Source organism: Melospiza georgiana, chromosome 5 (assembly GCF_028018845.1).
Source record: "Melospiza georgiana isolate bMelGeo1 chromosome 5, bMelGeo1.pri, whole genome shotgun sequence".
NCBI lineage: Eukaryota > Metazoa > Chordata > Aves > Passeriformes > Passerellidae > Melospiza > Melospiza georgiana.
The window spans coordinates 17,387,724-17,406,193 of NC_080434.1; the positions used below are offsets into that span (position 1 = coordinate 17,387,724).

General features: G+C 41.4%; 1 protein-coding gene across 1 annotated transcript in view; it reads left to right on the forward strand.

The window, feature by feature from the left end:
• The window catches only part of ARHGEF38 (Rho guanine nucleotide exchange factor 38), a 36,274-nt gene extending 23,694 nt beyond the window's left edge, over positions 1 to 12,580 (forward strand). Inside the window, exons 6-14 of the mRNA XM_058024298.1 lie at positions 1,461 to 1,660; positions 2,152 to 2,285; positions 4,197 to 4,301; positions 5,460 to 5,582; positions 7,611 to 7,931; positions 9,709 to 9,849; positions 11,007 to 11,205; positions 11,387 to 11,640; positions 12,395 to 12,580. Coding sequence (XP_057880281.1) covers positions 1,461 to 1,660; positions 2,152 to 2,285; positions 4,197 to 4,301; positions 5,460 to 5,582; positions 7,611 to 7,931; positions 9,709 to 9,849; positions 11,007 to 11,205; positions 11,387 to 11,640; positions 12,395 to 12,580 — 1,663 coding nt within the window. The remainder of the gene's footprint in view (positions 1 to 1,460; positions 1,661 to 2,151; positions 2,286 to 4,196; positions 4,302 to 5,459; positions 5,583 to 7,610; positions 7,932 to 9,708; positions 9,850 to 11,006; positions 11,206 to 11,386; positions 11,641 to 12,394) is intronic.
• Positions 12,581 to 18,470: the final 5,890 nt, after the last annotated feature.

The following is an 18,470-nucleotide window of genomic DNA, read 5'->3' on the forward strand; positions in this document are numbered from 1 at the left end:
TCTTGTACTTTTTACACATATAAAAGTAGGAATGAAGGGTTTTTTTTTTCTTTTATGCTTTCTGTTGCACAAAACAATAGATGTCAGCCTGCAAAACCATGTGGCTGTTCCCTATTTTTTGTACTTTCCTTCTACATTGTGTCATTTCATCTTTCCATATGCAGAAATCCTTCTTTGTCTACCCTTAACTCTTGCATAGTTAATGTCAGAAAACCTTTTCTGCTCCAAAAGAGCCTTTCTGGGCATGCAAATGTAAAGCTTGCTCTGCTTTACTGCCCTCCACACTGTCAGCAGGAGCTCACGCTCAGTTTCAATGGGGAGGTGCCAGGTAGCTGGTGCTGGAGCTGTGCCTGGTTTGCTGAGGAGTGTGCTGTCATGAGGGGAGGCCATGGACATGTCTGTCCTGCTGCTGGAGCCTCAGCAGTGGCTGGCCCTGCTCTTGGCCACCTGGTGGTTGGTGTTACCTGTTCTGGGGAGACCCCATGTTTCTGGGGAGACCCACATGGAAGGTGATGAAGGCACATGTGGCTCAGTCCTTTCCTGTTTCCTTTGAGGCTGTTGTGGCAGCCCACAAACTCTCCCATTCCAGCCTGGAGAGTGTAAGCAAAGTCTGGAGCGGGGCTGGAGTGTGAGTTCAGCTGGCCCAAGAGCTCAGGGGGCCCTTCATGGCCTGAGCCACTTGAACGCCTGGGGATGCTGCTCTGCTGCCCCAGCCCAGCCAGCGGGGATTGAGCCTAGAGCCACAGAGCATCCCTGTGCCCATGCTGGGAGCTGGGACTGTCCTGCTCTCACCCTTCTGCCACCCTGGCCAGCTGCCTGCTTTGCCTTTATGTAAGGGAGTCTTCCAGCAGGCTGGATCAAGCCTGTGTGAATATCCTGTGTGTTCAACATTTCCCAGGCCAGATTTGGTACCCTTTGGAAGCCAAGGCATCATTAGAAATAACTGACTGGCAGCCAGCAAAGTAAAGCCCCAGGTGAAAGGCTGTAAAGCTTAGGGGTCTCTGTGCCAAGTCAGGGGTGCGCTGTGAACAGGCATCCCAGTTACCCACAGCATGGAAATGTTGCAGTTTTAAGCCTGAGGGCCCAGAGCAGGATGTAACAGCCCTGCTCTCACACGCATTTCTCAAACTTCCTGTTATTTGTTCTTCCACCTACATCTCCCTTCCTGGGTGTTGTGATGTGTGAGTTATAGCACATGCACCTTTAGAGTGAGTGGGATGGTTTCAGAGCTGATGTCTGCTAAGTTCTGTAAACAGAAAATTCAAAGAGCTGGGGTGTATTTCTCATTGAGGGGGCGACAGCAGGGTTTCGTTTACAACACCCCTGTTCCCCCACAGATCTATCTTATTTTTATTTATGCAATTTTTTATGCAATTACCACTCAAGTTTTTTGACTTGAGTAGTAATTGCAATTCAAGGAATTTCTAATTTTGTGACAATTAGTTTTGTGTAAATTACAGAGGAAAGCCAAATCTAATGGACCTGGGATCCCTGTTGATCAAACCAGTGCAACGGCTGATGAAATATCCCTTGTTACTCCGGGAGCTCTTGAACTCAACTCCTGCTACTCACCCTGACCACGAGGCTCTACAACATGCCCTGTTTACTATGAGAACCATTAATTGGAACATCAATGAACTTAAAAGGAGGAAAGATTTAGGTAAGAAAGCACAGAAAGTTCTTTGTAGGTTTGGGCTGGCCATTACAAGATATATTTCAGCTCAGATATTTCACTATATAAATTTTAGCTGGTGCCACGCAAGGTGTGTAATACATTGAGTTTCAAGAGGGTAACAATGCCTTAATGTCCCTTGTCCTCAGCCAACTATGTTACCTGACTGATAACTCCAGTATGAAAACAGAGAAAGAATTAATGTTATAGTGTCTGTAATGCAGTTGCAAACACTGATAATAATTAAGATGCAGTAATAGCAATATTTTTTTTAGATTTGCCAGGTTGAAGCCCTAACTTTGCTCTCCTCAGGGTTACTGTTGATAATGGGGTTTTCATCCTCTTGAGCATTTTCACACAACATTACCCCAAATTACATCAAAGTGTCTGCTTTCAAATAGTTTCATATTTGTGTGCCTGTTCTAGTGAAAAGTCCTGTGAATACAGACTATTGATGTAATGAAATTCCCTGTCTGCAGTGCTGAAGTATAGGAAGAATGATGATGATGAAACCCTTAAAGAAAAGTTTTCCCGACTGAATATTCACTCCATTAGCAAGAAATCCAAGAGGGTCACCAGCCATCTGAAAATACTGACGAGAGGAGAACCTCAGGTACTTACTCATCCAACTGCAGATTTGCATTGACAGCTTCAGTTCTGCTTTTGCACAGGGTGTTTTTCAAAACGTGTTGCAAATGGAGTTTGTGGTGCTGCTTTTTTTCCTACCTAATTTATAACGTCATTTTCTGACTGTCACAGAGGACAGGAAAGATCATTGTGATTGAAACAGAAAATAATGTAATGTGTTCTCCACCTTTTCCTTTTTTACACAAGAGTTTCTCAAACTTCTGGTCTTCAGCAGAGAGGAAGTGAGAGGTAGTTTTGTGAAACTCAGCCTGAGGTCAGCATTTTGCAGATACCCTGGCAATAATTATTGTCAGGGCTGAGAAGGTGTTCAGTCCATCTTGCTCCTGTTGTAGCATTAAAGGTTTGGAATCCACCAAGGAAGATGAGCAATACCTCTAATTAGGAAAGGGCCACAGGGTTTGCCTCTACACATGCAAAGACCTGGAACCCTCAAAACTACAGAGAAAGAACTCTGATGAGTCTGATGGGTGTTGGCTGGCCAAAAGTAAAATCTTCCTTCATAATTTCAAAGTTGTAATTCAAAACCTAGCAGGATAAACATTTTCAGGAAAGCTTAAATTGAAATCTCAAAGAAAATCAATTACAAACGACCTTGAAAGTGATATCCAGTGCACCTCACTGCATGAGATGGCTGATTATACAAGGTCACTTGCCTTTCTAGATGTGACTTCACAAGATACATGCCATTTTTTCCTGGTTTGTTTTTTATCAGTGTTTCTTCTCTTCCTCTGATCCAAGTCACTCACATATATTTTTTTCTGTTCATTTATTTATACAGTGGAAATTTTTGTATTCAAAATGTGACAGACACCAGCAAGACTATAAAATCAGAGAAAAAGGGAATTAAATTTGATTAAGAGGATATGTGATTTTTCTTTTCCTTTTTTTTTTCTTCTTTAGAAACTTCTGGTTTATGTTTTTTTGGTTTTGTTTCTAATTAAGCTTTAAACGTTTGAGGATCATTTTAGTATCAGAATGCATCTGTTAGAGATTCAGCCGCCTCTCCTGCTTAATTAGACTGAGAAAGTTCCCGACTCACGACTTGAAACACGCCGACACCCCCACGGCAAAAACACTGAGACGTGACTTGAGATTTCTGAAGCCCCTGCAGGAAAAGAGAGGCAGAACTGACCGCGTTTTCAGGGCGGGATTAAGAAGTTTCCCGAGGCCATCGGCGGCTGCCGGCGTTTCCTGAGGAGAGGCTGGCTCGGCTCTGGGATAGCAGCTCTGGGATAACAGCTCTGGGATAACAGCTCCACCTGCAGCCGGCGTGCGGGAGAGCGGCTGCGGCCCCGCTCCGGAATAGCCATCCCTCCTTCTCCTCCCGAATATCCATCCCTCCTTCTCCTCCCGAATAGCCATCCCTCCTTCTCCTCCCGAATATCCATCCCACCTTCTCCTCCGGAATAGCCATCACATCCTGCCTTCTCCTCCTGAATACCCATCCCACCTTTTCCTCTGCAATACCCATCCCACCTTCTCCTCCCAAATACCCATCCCACCTTTAACTCCCAAATACCCACCCTACCTTCTCCTCCCAAGTATCCATCCCACCTTCTCCTCCCAAGTACCCATCCCACCTTTCCCCCCTGTCCTTTCCTCAGGTGGAACAACAGCATACAGGAAAACAAAGCATTTTGTCGGCCTTGTAGTAAAGCAACTCCCTGCTCCCACAAGGATTAAAAATGGAATTCTCTGCCGTGTTGCCCAGTGGTTTTGACTTTTCTTGAATTACAGCTGGAGCTTGGGAGAATTAGGGGTTGACCTGTTTTCAAAGGGAGGAGTTCAGGGATTTTTCTAGCAGCGCTCTAGATGTTTATTTCATTAGCCAGGCTCCTTTGGGCTGCCAAAATAACAGTGCAAATGTCTATTTTAGGTGAAAGATGGAACTTTTGATAAGGAAGAAAAGTTGTTCCAAAGTCTAGAGAAGACTGTGAAATTGTGTGTGAAGAACATTTCGCTCTATTCACAACATCTCCAGGTGGGTACAGGCCTTTCTGCAATCTGTGGTCACAAACCCTGTCCATAACCAATTTGACACACATTTCTACTGGCTGGGCAACACCAAATTATTTATTAGCAGGGCTGTCTACAGAATATTAAATAAATAAACTTTGCTGCCACTGCCTTACTGAGCCGATGGAAAGAAATTTTGAAGTCCACAGTTTTGCATTTTCCCCCTGACAGAGGCAGGTTCTGTGGAGATCCACAGGTGCAGAGAAGAAGGTTCTGTCTGGTGGCACAGTCAGGACTTTCAATCTCTGTGAAGCTGTCTACTCCCATCTGCTGCAGTGAAGGACAAACTGGGATTGAACCAATCTTCTCATTAAAGATGAAGAACTGAGCTGCAGCCCCATAAATGAAAACATCCTAAAATACATATTGTGGATGGAAGGACTCCTTCTCTTTTCCCATGTGGGTTAGCATTAGATGTGCAGAGTGCTCGAGTTCTCTAAAATGTCTGTGCTTCAACCCTCCTCTCCAGAACTGAGGGTTGGCTTGTGATTTATCAGCCTGCCCCTCCCATGGACCACTTGCCAGCTTTGTAGATGGCATGAAGCCTGTCCAAGAGTAAGAGTGCCCTAGCCAGGCAGGGAGGCTGTTTGGGAGATAGGCAGGATCAATAGCCAGCTGGCCAGGGCTTATGGTGCTTGGTTCCGCAAACAGGGAAAGGCCAGGGAGCTCAGCCAAGGAGGGCTGCTGCCTGCAGTGGTGCCGACAGCTCCTTATCCAAATGGATCCACACTTCATTGAGATTTAAATTCTGAGTAACTGAAATACACCACTTAGTCCTACTTTGTCCCCCAAAAGAGATTTTTGAGGATGCGTGGTAAGCTGGCTTCTTGCTGAGGAGTAGCTGAATTCCAGTGGGATATTCATTAGTTTAGGGCATGATTTTTTCAGTTGAACATTAACAGCTTGATTCTTAAATAGTTTACACTGAAAATAGACAAAGCAGAGGAAAATATTATCACAGTAAACAACCTCACAATGACTGGAAACTGCACAGCAACTGCACAGGTGTTGGAGATGGAAAATATTTCTGATTCCAGAAGTATTACGGAGAAGCTGCATGAGTGAATGCAGCATATTAAAACAGATTGTAATAGTTTCATCTTCCGACCATGTTTTCATTTAGGATTCTATACATCTGGCTGCCCAGAATATAATTGAGCTTCAGGAAATCCTGCAAGATAAAGATGACAAAGTCAATGACTGTTCGGAAAAACAGACCAACACTGCAAATCTGTGTGAAGACTTTGTAAGTAAATGCAATGCCCACTGTTACACAGCTGTCTGTATGTCTGAGAAAACAGCTGTATGTGAGGAAGACTAGCACAGAAAAGAGGAAAAAAAAAAACAGCTCAGGAATCTGTTGGGAAAGATAAGTGGGGGTTTTGGTTGAATTTATGTAGAAACTTAAGATAAAATACAATATAAATGAATTGTATTTTCCTTAGAAGAATGGAAGAAAACCTGTCAAGCCAAATTCCTGGGTTTATTTGTGTTAAATTTGTATCACCTGAACAATTCTGTATTTGTTTCATCTGAACTTCAGCAAAGAGCAGCAGATTGTTGCCTTGATATTTTTGTTACTAGCACTTTCAGTTTGAGTGACTTTTGTGATTGATATTGTGCTTATGTACTGTTAGCTCCTGGAATCACAGATCTGTAAAAATCTCAGATTTATTAACTGGAAAAAAGCCTCTTGGATCATCAAGTCCAGATATTAACATAGAACTGTCAAATCCTTCATATAGGGAAACCACGAAAAGTCCAAATATAGCCCATAGTAATTAATAAAGCAATTTGGAAAATAGTAATAGTTTTTCAACTAGTCTTCTGCTTTCAGAATTAAAATGAACTCTAATGCCTGGCCCTAATAAGGTACTTAAATGTCTTTTCAAAATGGGACAGGCTGCTTATTTAAACAGCTGCTCAAGCTGGAAAAATTCAGAGGTGGAGGTGCATTTGTCAATAATGTATACCTTCCTCTCTCATTAGATTTTTGGAAAATTTTCAGGGCAGAAATTCCCAGTAGCCTCTTTTTAAGAAATCAAGTCCAGCAGTTTGGAAGAATTGTTTTCTTAATGCATCAAGAACTGGTTCACTAAACACAGCCCAGTTTTTCAGGTGGAAATAAAATAGGAGCTATTTAGCCAGTGTACATCATCTTGGCCTTGGAGAGCAGCTCTGGGGCTAAAATGGATCTGTCCTCAACTCTGCTATGTTTTTGAGAATGCAGAGGCAGCTGCTTTTTTATTCTCACATCCAACCCAACAACTTAATTCACACAGAATGTCCAAGGGCTTTAATCTGATGATGAATTTCACTCACTACCAGCCTGTGCTGTATTTGAACAAATTACTTACAAAAATAAATTTTATTTCATGCAATATTAATCCCATGAGACAATTAGAGACTAATGGAAAAGTCTGAGGAAGACTGGTTTTTTTACCAGGTGTCTAATTTTGTTGATTACTAGAGATAAAACCAACAAGCATAACCTAATTTAATCAAATCAAGTGATTGTTTGTGTTTGCTTAAACAGGAATTGAGTTACAGCTGTTTCCAGGAGAGGGAAAAGGAAAAAAAAAAAAGCAGCTTTGAGAGAATTCAAGTCTCCCACTTAATAAGACCTCATTGGCTTTAGAGTGTATATTGATGTGCGCCTTCCAGCCAAGGAAATCCCAGTTTCATTTGACCACTTGACCAATCCTTGCTGTTTTCCCCCAGTGGCAGCTCCCTAGGGGCATCCCGAAACGAAGGCTGATTTAGAAGCCTCCAGTTAGGGCTAAAGTTGTGGTTTTTTAAACCAGGAAGCCCTGTGCTCCAAGCACACTGCAGCTGTGAAAGGCATCCCAAGGGGAGCGCAAAAGTGCCACAACATGGCTGTCTCCACAGCTTTTTCCTTGGGATAATTCCTAAACCCAGGCTGATTTAAATGACCAGTGTTAGGGTTAGGGTTAGGGTTATGCCTAGGTGTAGAGCTTTTTAAACCAGCAAGCTCTGAGCTCCAGGCACACGGCTTGAGGCTGCATGCTCCAAGGGACTGCTGCCATTTGCAGAGACTGAAAACTGAAAAACTAACATCTAAAAATTGAACATCTCCCGTTATGAAGGAGATTCTAAGTCATGCTGGACCCTGCTTGAAACTGCCTCTGGCAGCAAAGCTTTGTGAAGAGTGATTAACAGATTGCTTGATGGGCTGCCATCAGGCTCAGCCCCTTATGGCATCTGATGGACTGTGTGAATAAGGTAACGAGTAGGTTTGGTTTGTACTTTCCAGATGGCTCAGCTGGACAAGCTTGTCTTGACTCCTCTCTCAGCACTGCAAGCCCTGTTTCCAGGCCCCCAGAAGCTCATCCAGAAGCGCTATGACAAGTTGTTGGACTACAACAGCTACATTCAGAGGTCAGCTGGAGAAGAGCTGGAGCTGGCAAAGAAAGAATATGAGGCTCTAAATGCACAGCTAGTGGAAGAACTTCAGGTATTCAACAGAGCAGCCAAAAAGATCGTGTTGAACTGTCTACATTGCTTCATCACCCTCCTCAGGAATATTATGTTTGCAGCACTTCAGTCAAACTCTGCTGTCATGGTGCCTGTTCCAGTAAGTACATTAGAAACGGGCGTGGCTGTGTCTTAATTTCTGTTTTCTTCTTTCTGTATGCTTTGGCTAAAGTTATGTAGGACACATATCTACAAAGCTACACTGATTTACTGATTTTGTGACTTCGTTTGTTCTGCTGAGCACAGTTAGATTGGTTTTTTTTTTTTTCCTTTGCAAGCTCAGTACAGATTAAGTTCTTAGAATCAAAGTGGTTTGGTTGGAAGGGATCTTAAAGACCATCTAGTTCCAATTCCCCTGCCATTAACAAGGACACTTTCCACTAGACCAGGTTGCTCAAAGCCCCATCCAACCTGGCCTTTAAAGCTTCCAGGGATAAGGAACCCACAGCTTCCTTGCAGAAGCCATTTCAGTGCCTCACCAGGGTCACAGCAACCAATCTAAACCTGTCCTCTCTCAGTTTAAAGCCATCCCCCTTGTCCTGCCACTACATGCCCTTGTAAAATGCCCCTCTCCAGCTTTCCTGTAGGCCCCCTTTATGTACTGAAGGCCACAGTAAGGTCAGCCTGGAGTGAATTTTGAGGAACTTCTGTTCTGAGCTCTTGTCAGACATGGGTTTTTCATTGAGAATGATCCTAATGGGACTGTTCCTGCTGTTGCAAGGACAGTAATGGCAACAGTATTACAGGGAGACAAAAAGAAGGCAGCTGCTAGCACATCTTATCATGTACTCTGACTAGCCTAGAAAACACAGGAAATTATAAGAAAGTACATGAACACCTCATTTGCTGCTAGACTGCAGAGTTACAGATGACTGCAAAAGAGAAACAAGTTAGGAGATCCGATGAAATAGTGTTTATGAAAATCAAGGTGCTTTAAACCCCAAATATGATGCAGAAGCTCCTGCAGATATCTCTCAGCAGTAATGAATAGCCTCACCTGGAGGACTCGAACCCCCTGAGAAACACAGCTACAACAATGCCTTTCACACCTACAAATCCACTCACCTGAACAGAGCAAGGCTGCTTGGGAAACACACTGTAGAAAGGCAATTCTGGAGTATTTTTTTCCATCAAGGCTGGAACAGAGCACATTATAGTAAGGGGCAGCTGAAAAATTAAGCAAGCAAGGTCAGGATCAAAACATAGAGCTATGGTGTTTAATGGGAAAATTAAGGATTTTTCTGCATGAAGAAATTTCATCCCTGTAATTTGATGTTTTTCATGTGTTGAAAGCTGTTGTATTGGGCATTGTTTTCTGGGAGGGTCTGGCTACAAAATTACCTTATTTTTCTTTTTTTCCTGTTTACATCAGCAAATCCATTTGGTATTAGGCATATACGAAAATCACTTATTCAGTGCCACAGACAGAGACTCAGTTACCCAACAATTTTTTAACCTGTTTGCAGCTCTCAGTTGCACAAACACACAGCTGTGGGATAAACTGCTCCAAACCTTGTAGCACATTGGCCACTCTGATAGCTGCTGAGATGCCCATTTGCATGTGAAAGCAGGTGGTTCAGTAGCATAAATGCAAGGCTCTTAATCTTCATCACCGTTTAGAATATTTTTAATGATTTAACTTCAATTTCTATGCCATTTAAATGTAATAGCATCTAGTAGAGAATTTCTTTAAGCAAAGACCTTGCTTCTCTTTACATCTCATATGTAGAGATTGCACTGCTTATGGGCTCTGCAGAAAATAGTCATAACTTGTCAGATTTCCTGACTCCTAGCACTCAGCAAATTAAATTAAATCTGCTCTCTCCAATCTCCCTCCCATTTTGTACATGAGATCTAACCCATATTTGTGTTTGCAGCTGTCCTCCTCAAGCATCTGGGAAGTGCATAATCAATTGATAGAGGAGGTTCACAAGCTGAATTTTGTAAAAGAAAACATCAGTACAATCTTTATTGAGGGAAAATTGAGCCTGGAAAAAAAGAAACCTGTTCCTTCTCTGGTGAGTACCATACATCCCAATTGTGTATGAAGCATCCTCTTTCGATCACTATTGAAAAAAATCCATTTTTATGCTACCTAAAGGTTTGGGCTTTGTCTCCCCACTGTGACTCTGAATCAGGTTGTTGGAGTAAAGTTTTCATTGACCAGTAACCTCTGAAGATTTTTCACTTTTTTCATGTTAATATCTTGAAAATCCACTTGAAATTACCTCAAATTGCTCTTAGCCCTTTAAGCACATGGTAAGGATTAGGTATATTTTTGGTAACTTGTTTTGTTAAATGGTCTTACAGTGCATCTTAGTCTTCTAATCCAGAAATCGTTTTTTCCTTGTGCTCAGCTGTGGTTATGTGCACTGGTGTTTACACATATATACACAAACATACACACCCACAGCAGAACATTCAGAAAATCCACCAGGAAATCTGTGTTCCCAATCTCATCAGATGTTTCTGGAGGTTTTAGGAGTTTGATTTACAGAAAAATAAGGACTTGGGTGCAGGTTTACAGGAGAAGCTGGGGCAGTTGTAGAATTCCTTTCAGCAGCAGTGAAGGCACAGGTGCTCTTGCTTCTGTGGTATGTTAAGATCCCATTGATGTGCAGCACCCCCCTCCCTGCCCTCTAACCAAACCCTGAAATGAATATGCTTCCAGCAGGTAATGGCATCTTGCCCTCATTTAGAGAGGTAATTTCACACAAAAAGCAGCCATTTTGGGTACCACTGATTTTTTTTTTTTTTTTGCCTAATGCCTTATCATGCAAGTTTTTATGTGGCCTTAGCACACCTCAGCCTATTGTTGGATTATGCTTTTTCTGTGATATTACATCGGAATACAAAGGTCATGGCTATGGAAAACCAATTAAGCAGGAGAGAGTTCACATACAGAACAGCACCTCTTTGAGAGCAGAGGACAGACTAAGAGGTCTTTAATTAGTGAAATTCCTACATTTCTTTGAAATCTGCCCTTTGTTGCTCACCTGTTAATATAGCAGTGGGACAAGTTCTTCCTGCATTCGCAGGAGAGATTTGGTCCCGGTGTAACTCCTTGGTTTGTGTGTGAAAATGCTAGGTCAGTTGCCACATGCAGCATTTTTATCCAGATTTTTACCTGGAAATGGCCCCAGCATTACTGAGGATGAATATGATTTGTTTCCAGCTGGAGTCCCCACGGCAGACAGAGGAGCACAGGTCCAAGCTGCTGGCCACCAACAGCACCGAGTCGCTGTACCAGGCTAAGCGCAAGTGCAACGCCGTGCAGGAATTTGATATTGACGTGCAGGAAGGAGACGTGGTGGCTGTTGTGGAGAAAAAGGACCCCTTTGGAAGCACAAGCAGATGGCTTGTTGACACAGGAAGTGAGTTCTCTGCACAAATATCCCAATAACAGCTTCCCTTTGGGATATTGATTTCCTTTCATTCTGGCCCCATCTGTTTGCCTCTGTCATGCTGACAGCTGCATAAAGCAGTTGGTTTTGAAATTATTTTAGCAGCGTTTTGCTGTTTATTTATTTTCTGTCTCTTTATTCTGGTTTCTAGTCCTCACAGGCTATGTGTATTCCTCCTTCCTGAAGCCATACAATCCTGGCAAAGCACAGAAGGATGCAGCAGAAAATGGCTTTGGTGATGATGATTTTGATGACATCAGCCTCTTTGTCTCTTCACGGCCCTCTGCTGACAGCAGCACAAGCAGTCCAGGGTACCAGAAGAGTAAGAGCTGCTCACCTTTCCACTTCTGTGAAAATCCTGCAATTAATGGCACTGGTGCTCTTCAGGATATGGATGAGCAGCAGGTAAGTATGATACACACTGTGCCTGTCTTCTTGTTGTTCCTATTTAAAATCTAAAATTATACTGTTAGTAATTTAAATGGTTTCCTCTCACACCAGAAAAGAGTGGCACCAATCTGTCAGTGTGACATAGGAATTCGTTATTCTCTGCTCTTAAATAGCTGTGAGGTAGGAAATGAGAATCAGTTAAACTGTGAATTGCAGTCCTGTGTTGCAGAAAACACACTTGCATTATCCCACCCCATGTATCCCACCCCAAGGTTCTCATACGGAGCAGGAACTTGCAAAATAGCTCAGTTTGGGGGATTTTTCAACTTACTGGTGACAAGAAAGCTGTGACAAGAATGCTGATCAGCAAGGCACAGAAGTGACCCATGTGCCACATTTTAGCACAGGAGCTTTAGGAGAGGTGATTCCCCATGAGGAAACCTTGCTGAAAAATTCTTCATGCAATCCATGGCTACTTGGTGTGAGCTGAAAACCTTACCAGTGTTGTAAGGTGATGAGGTCTTGGAGATTGCTTTGTTTGTCATGCAGAACTCCCCAGATGCTTCAATTTTACCTTTTATTTTGGCCCTGTCTATAAATTGCAGGCCACGAAGTTGAACGCTGGTTTGTACATATTATTACATTTCTGTATACAGAACTGCTACTGATACACAGCTACACAGTAACATGTGGCTACATTTTTCAATTCTTTTTGAATTTTGTTTATGTGGCCTTTTTGAGTTTTGTTTATGTGGCTTTCGTTTTTCAGATCTTCTATGCTGTTTTTGCATTTCAAGCTAGAAGTGATCAAGAACTCAGCCTTCAGGAGTACCAGAGGGTGAGGATACTTCGCTTTTCCGACCTGAGTGGCAATAAGGAATGGTGGCTAGCTGAAGCAAAAGGTCAGAAGGGATATGTACCATCTAATTATCTAGGGAAGATGACATATGCTTAGGAGGGGAAGGGCCTGTTGAGCCAGGCTCTCTGAAGCAGACAGAATAATCATCTGTTAGGTTTGCTGCAAGCAAAGCAAGCTCACAAGTGATTGACAGAAGCCATGGTATCCAGCACACAGATGATATTGAGAACCTCCATTCTCCAAAAGCCATCACCTTGTCAAGACCTGAGGGAGGAAACATTTAACAGGAAGACTGATTCTGATTAACATGCTGAAGAGCTTGCTTTTCTATTGCCCCATAATTTTCTCTTTTGTCAAAGCGTCGTGCATCAAGATTCAACCTACAAGTACAAATCACAGATGAAATTACATTTTTCTTCCATGATATTTAGCAAATAATATTCAAGATGAAGAGAATTAGCCTTGAAAAAGGACAAATTCAGTCATCAGGGATATTGTAGGCTGAGTGTTCCTGAACTGTTATCTCAGTGCACACAGACACATCTTAAAACTTGAGCTTTTTTGATTGTCTGTTTTTATCCTCAGCCGCTTTTGTGAAGAACATTTTTTCTCAGTGGAGATTATTGGATTGGGAAAAGAAAAAGGGCTTTAATTTTAAGGAAACATTTCAACATTTAAGACATACCAGGTGTGGTGGTACCAGTGACTAGTCCCAGGGAAGAAGGTATGTTGAGTTAAATATGGAAATGCAGGAAGGAAAAGAGGAGACACTAAAAATAGGTACTGTGACATGAAGAAGTTATAATTTTCAAATGAATTACACAATTGCTTCACATGGTAGAAACAGTTTGTAGCAATATGGAAGTGCCCCAGGTTTGAAATCCACATATGTCTCCACACTAACTGCTTTAGTGCAAGATCTGTGTAGTGAAATGAAACCTGTGTTATTAGTCTTGGGAAATTTACTGGTTTAAAAAAAAAAAAAAAAAGAAGAAAAGGCAAGTGGTGCCTTTCAATGAATATTTAGTGCCTCTCTGATTCCTTAAGTCAGATGCAGAGATCATAATATCTAGTCAATAAGTTTCTTTAGGCTCACTGACTGCAGTGATTCCTAGGTCAGGCTGGTGCCCAGCACTTAAGACAGACTGAACAGTGACAGCAAACAGAAAATCCCTCCTTGTGATTCTCATGGGTATCTGAGTGCTCAACACAAGGTGTTTCACCACAGCAATGCTGAGGCCCTCTAGTGATTAGCAAAGACATGGTGCAAAGCACTGCAAAAAGGAAACAAAAATGTGATTGTGCCTGCTGCAAATGGTGTAACTGAAAGTACACTCCTGTCAGGTATTTTCTGGTTTGCATAATTGCTTGTGCTGATGACAAAAATGGCAACACTGTTACAGTCAAGGGTGGGAAAGCAGGTAGTGTTGCTGATCGAGGGCAAACAGAAATTGTTCTAAAGCTTTTGTCTGAGTTTCTACTTCCCATAGTTTGAAGAGTGGGGTTTGAAGATGAAATTATTCAAAATGCTTAGTGAGATGTAATAGAAAATAACCTGTCAGCAGAAAAAGGATAACAAAAGTTAGGGCAGTTGCTGCACACAATAGTTTCTGCTATGCTAATGAACCTGGTTTCATTTTCTTTAATGTCCTCAATTTTCAGATTATTTTTATAGAAGGGTAGAAAAAGTTGTCAGTCTTGCTCAGAGACTGAATGCAGCAGGGGATCACAGACATTAAACCTGAAATTTGTGCTGGATTAAATCATATGATAGAGAAAGTTTTAGAGTTCTCAGAGATAGATATCCAGAATCTGGTGTGTCAATCTCTGTGTACTGCTGCTATCCAATGAGCATTATTTTGCCTTATTGTACATCACCTCAGGCACTTAAATCTTGCTGTTCCCATAGCAAGCAAAAAGGATTATCAATCACTTAATAAATGGATTTAGCTGCTTTTATGGAAAGATTCACCTTTAGTTAAATGAAGAAAATAAAAGTGCAGGGAGTATCAGCTTGGAAGAATGGACTGAAAGACTCATTGCTACCCTTTTACTGCTTTGGCACTTATATTTTGAGATTATGGGGAAGATATTCACAAGAAAGTTTTCAGGTCTGTCTTACAATTTAGAATATTTTACTTGGAGAAGATCTATGCTTTGCAATAGTTGAAACAGTTTTAGAAATGGCTGAATTGTACTTAATAGGCTTAATGGAGTCATGTAAGCACAATGATGAAGTTTTGTATTTCAGACAGTGAAATTAATCAAGGGAAAGAGGAAAAAAAAGATTTCTGAAGTCTTAGCACTGAGAACTCAGCTTGAGTCACAGGAGAGCTCAGATTTTGAGTGTTAGGTATATTCCCCATGAAGAATCAGACTCTGTGAAGGTGTCTCAAAGAGTACTCAAATGCTGCTCTCCAAAATATAGGTATCCTGATCCTGAAGTAACAAGGAATGAAGGATGAATATACTGGAGTTGACCACCTGAATTTCTGGGGGACCTGGAAACTCCTAGTAGGCCAAATGAAATCCCTGTAGGATTAGGATCCATATTAATTTTTATATTGTGGGATAATTATATGACTTTATTGTAGCCTTGTAACTTGGGATCCAGTAAAAGTATGTAATTATGTACCCAGGTGGATTGGCTTAGTCCATCTCAGAAATTCAAATTGTCAGCCATTCTCATTTGATACTATGAATATATAGAAATTTTTTTTTTGTTTAAAACAGATGAATGCAAACAGCAATCACAGAAAATTAAGAGATACTCCTTGAATCTAAAGCCTTCCAAATTAAGGATTTACAACAATTCATATTAGACTTGCTCAGTCACACTTTTGTTAAGACAGTGCTTTAAATACCAGAAACTGAGCTGTGTTAGGGCTCCAGAAATTTGTAAGAATATGCAATGGTTTTGCCACTGCATTTTTTTTAATATAGGGAAGGTTACAGTATTTTAAGAGCTTTCTTATTCTCATTAATGACAACACTAATTAATTTTGATTGAAGCAGGGATAGGCTGCAGATTACTGGATTGATCCTGCATTTGTTCCAATGTGTGTTTTACTTGAGCTGTGGTGACAATAAATATGTACAACTCCTTCCAAGATTGGGTCCATTCAAACTGAAGTGCTTCTCCATTCAGGGAATATTTTTATGTGTTGCCATTGATAACCAAGGCAGTACACAGCAGAGTCCCAGGCTCTGACCTCTGGCACCTCTGTGCTTCACCATCTTCCCTTTGGCTGGGTGATCTTCCAGCAGGGGTTCAGCTTTTCAATGCAAACACAGATTGAAGAATTCTTCCTTCTGACTTCTTATCTTTGGAAGCTTCACTGAGTAATTACCTCCTTCAAGCACTCAAGTATGCTTTTGCTGTCATTTTAAGATAGCTTTTAAAAATGAAGATAGATGAAGTGGACCTACCACCTGCACTAGGAACACAGCCATGATAATCCTTGTTCCCATAGATCTGTTACTGATAATTCCTATTACAATATTGTTTGTTGAGAAATAGTAAAAAAAGAAATCTTCTTTTAAATTATTGTAATAATAAAATCTATTTTTGTAAAGATGTTTCTTCTTATTTTTTTAAACATGATGTTTTCCAGAAGCAAAGAGCTTTATATGCTATCCAAGAGCTGCCTGCAAAATAGTTGCCTCAGATAAAATGCTGCATTTCTAGGGTGCATCCTTGCTTATTGATAAATACATTAAAACTTTTCAAGCACTATCAAAAATACTAAGAAAGTTTAAAAATACACTTCAAGGTTCCAAATGTCAGCATAGCTCTGTTCTTTTCCAGCTGCTCCTGAGATTGTAACCACTATGAGCTGTAGTAGATAAAAGTTTGTAAATCACAGAGCCTTGTGTTAGACCTTCATTTTTAGAAACAGGTATCACCAGCATCCCCTAGTCCAGCCAGAAGGAGCACTCATGGAACCAGAGTAACCTATAATTTCACATTACTGAGGGTATCAGAAGTTGGGCATCTATGAAACAAACCATCCTATTTGAGTGGAAGCAAAATACTACCACACCAATTTCTAAAACATTTAAGAAAATCAGGTAGCTATTTTTACAGTAAATCACAGAGCAATTTGGTTTGGGGAAAAATCACAGGACTATTTTCCAGTTATTTTTTACTAAACAGGAGGCATGCTTCTCAAATTTCAGATGGGCATTCCTTCTTCCTGCCCTACACTACATTCCTCAACCTGACACAAGACTTCAGTCAAACAAGCCTGTAGAACAGACTCCTTTCCTGAAAATACAGTTGTTAATTCCATCCTAACTATAACATCAAAGCAGAAAGCAACTGTTCCCTTCAATCTTCTCTGTTTTTCAGCAGTGCCTATCTAACATATTCAAGCCAAACACTCGATTTAAAAGACCTGGTCTGTGCTGTAAATCCTTTCTGATATAATACTTCAAAGAATCACAATCCTAACTGACATTTTTATACCAACAGAAGATGACTTTGTATTTCATTTAGGAAGCTGGGAAAGTTACAGTGGAAGAATGTCTTTTGCTGCTGCAAACCGTACCTGTATTGCAGATTTTGCTAATGCAGTGCTATCGATGAGTGCAGCCAGACTTTGGCCTTATTAGAGGGAAAAGAGAAGCACAAAAAGCACAGCATCACTTGTTTCATTCTGAATGGAGGGACCCTACAGTCAATCCAGGCCAGAATTATACATGCAAAGACATCAGGGAACACTTGGATCAGATCTCAGGAATATTCTAAATGGCATTAGCTACCACAATTTGAAAACGAGGATCATTCCTCTGCCTGTGTTCACCCCATTGGTGGTGCCTAAAGTAAGGGCACAGCAGAAATGTAAGCTCCTGCACTCTCACCAGCACAGCTTTATGTCTGTTCAGAGACATGACAGGCACCTAGCACCTTGAACACTCCTCTGGGAGCAGGTTTTACTACTGGAATGAACACTTCACATAGGAGCACTTGGCCATGCAAAGAATCTATCTTCACACTACTTCTTAGTGTAGGCATCAGTCCTCTGATTAACACTTAGGAAGAAAATATGCCTTCTGTTTGCTAATGGAAACTGCATCAGTGTCTTTTCCTACTATGCTACCACTAAAAACCCTCTGTGCTGGAAAGGAGGAAAGATGGGCTGATCAAAAAGCAGTAAAAGTTCTGGATTCCTCCTCCTCATGCTGTTATTTTTACACAGCCCTGGAAGCTGCAGGCACTACAAAGATAAAACCTTGCTTTTTTTCCCTCCACAGGAAATAATAGCTGAAAAAATATGCAAATTTTCCAGGCAGCTGAGGCAATCCTGAGTAAATTAAACTATTCCTTTGGCTGTTTAAGGAACTATAGCCTAAATCTGAATTGTGGAGAAAGGAAATGAAGTATGGGAAACAGCTGAAAAGAGAAACAGTTGCTTTCACCTACCTATGCCAGTCTGTGCCATCACAGACCATGGACAGATGTCAGGTGCCCACCCCAGCCACTCTGTCATTCACTCCCCTCCTCAGCTGGGTGGGGGGGAACAGAAACTAAGATGGAAGGGACATAGGTCAAGATAAGGGAAGTGAGAGATCATTCACTAATTACCATAATGGAAGATTAATGTGACTTAATACCCATCAAATCAGAGTATGATAAGGAGAAAATAACACTGGCCATGCAAACCTAATACAGTCCAAAATGTTTCCATGTTTAGAGATGCTCCCCTCATCACAGAAGGAATGGAGGGAAATTGCCATGTGCTAGACATGGAGAGCAAGACTCAAGGTCATTTTCCAGCGCCCACCTTGAGCCAATTCTAAGCTGAACACAACCTGGAGCAGCTGGGATGCAGAGAGGGAGCACAAACCATGAAGAACAGATCAGGGTAACAGTGGAGAGCTGGAGTACCTGATACTTCTCAAATACAGGACGGTTCTCTACATTTTAAGAAAACTTGAAGACAGTTTTGAATTTCTTCTATTTTTTAGTTGAAGTTTCTCACTG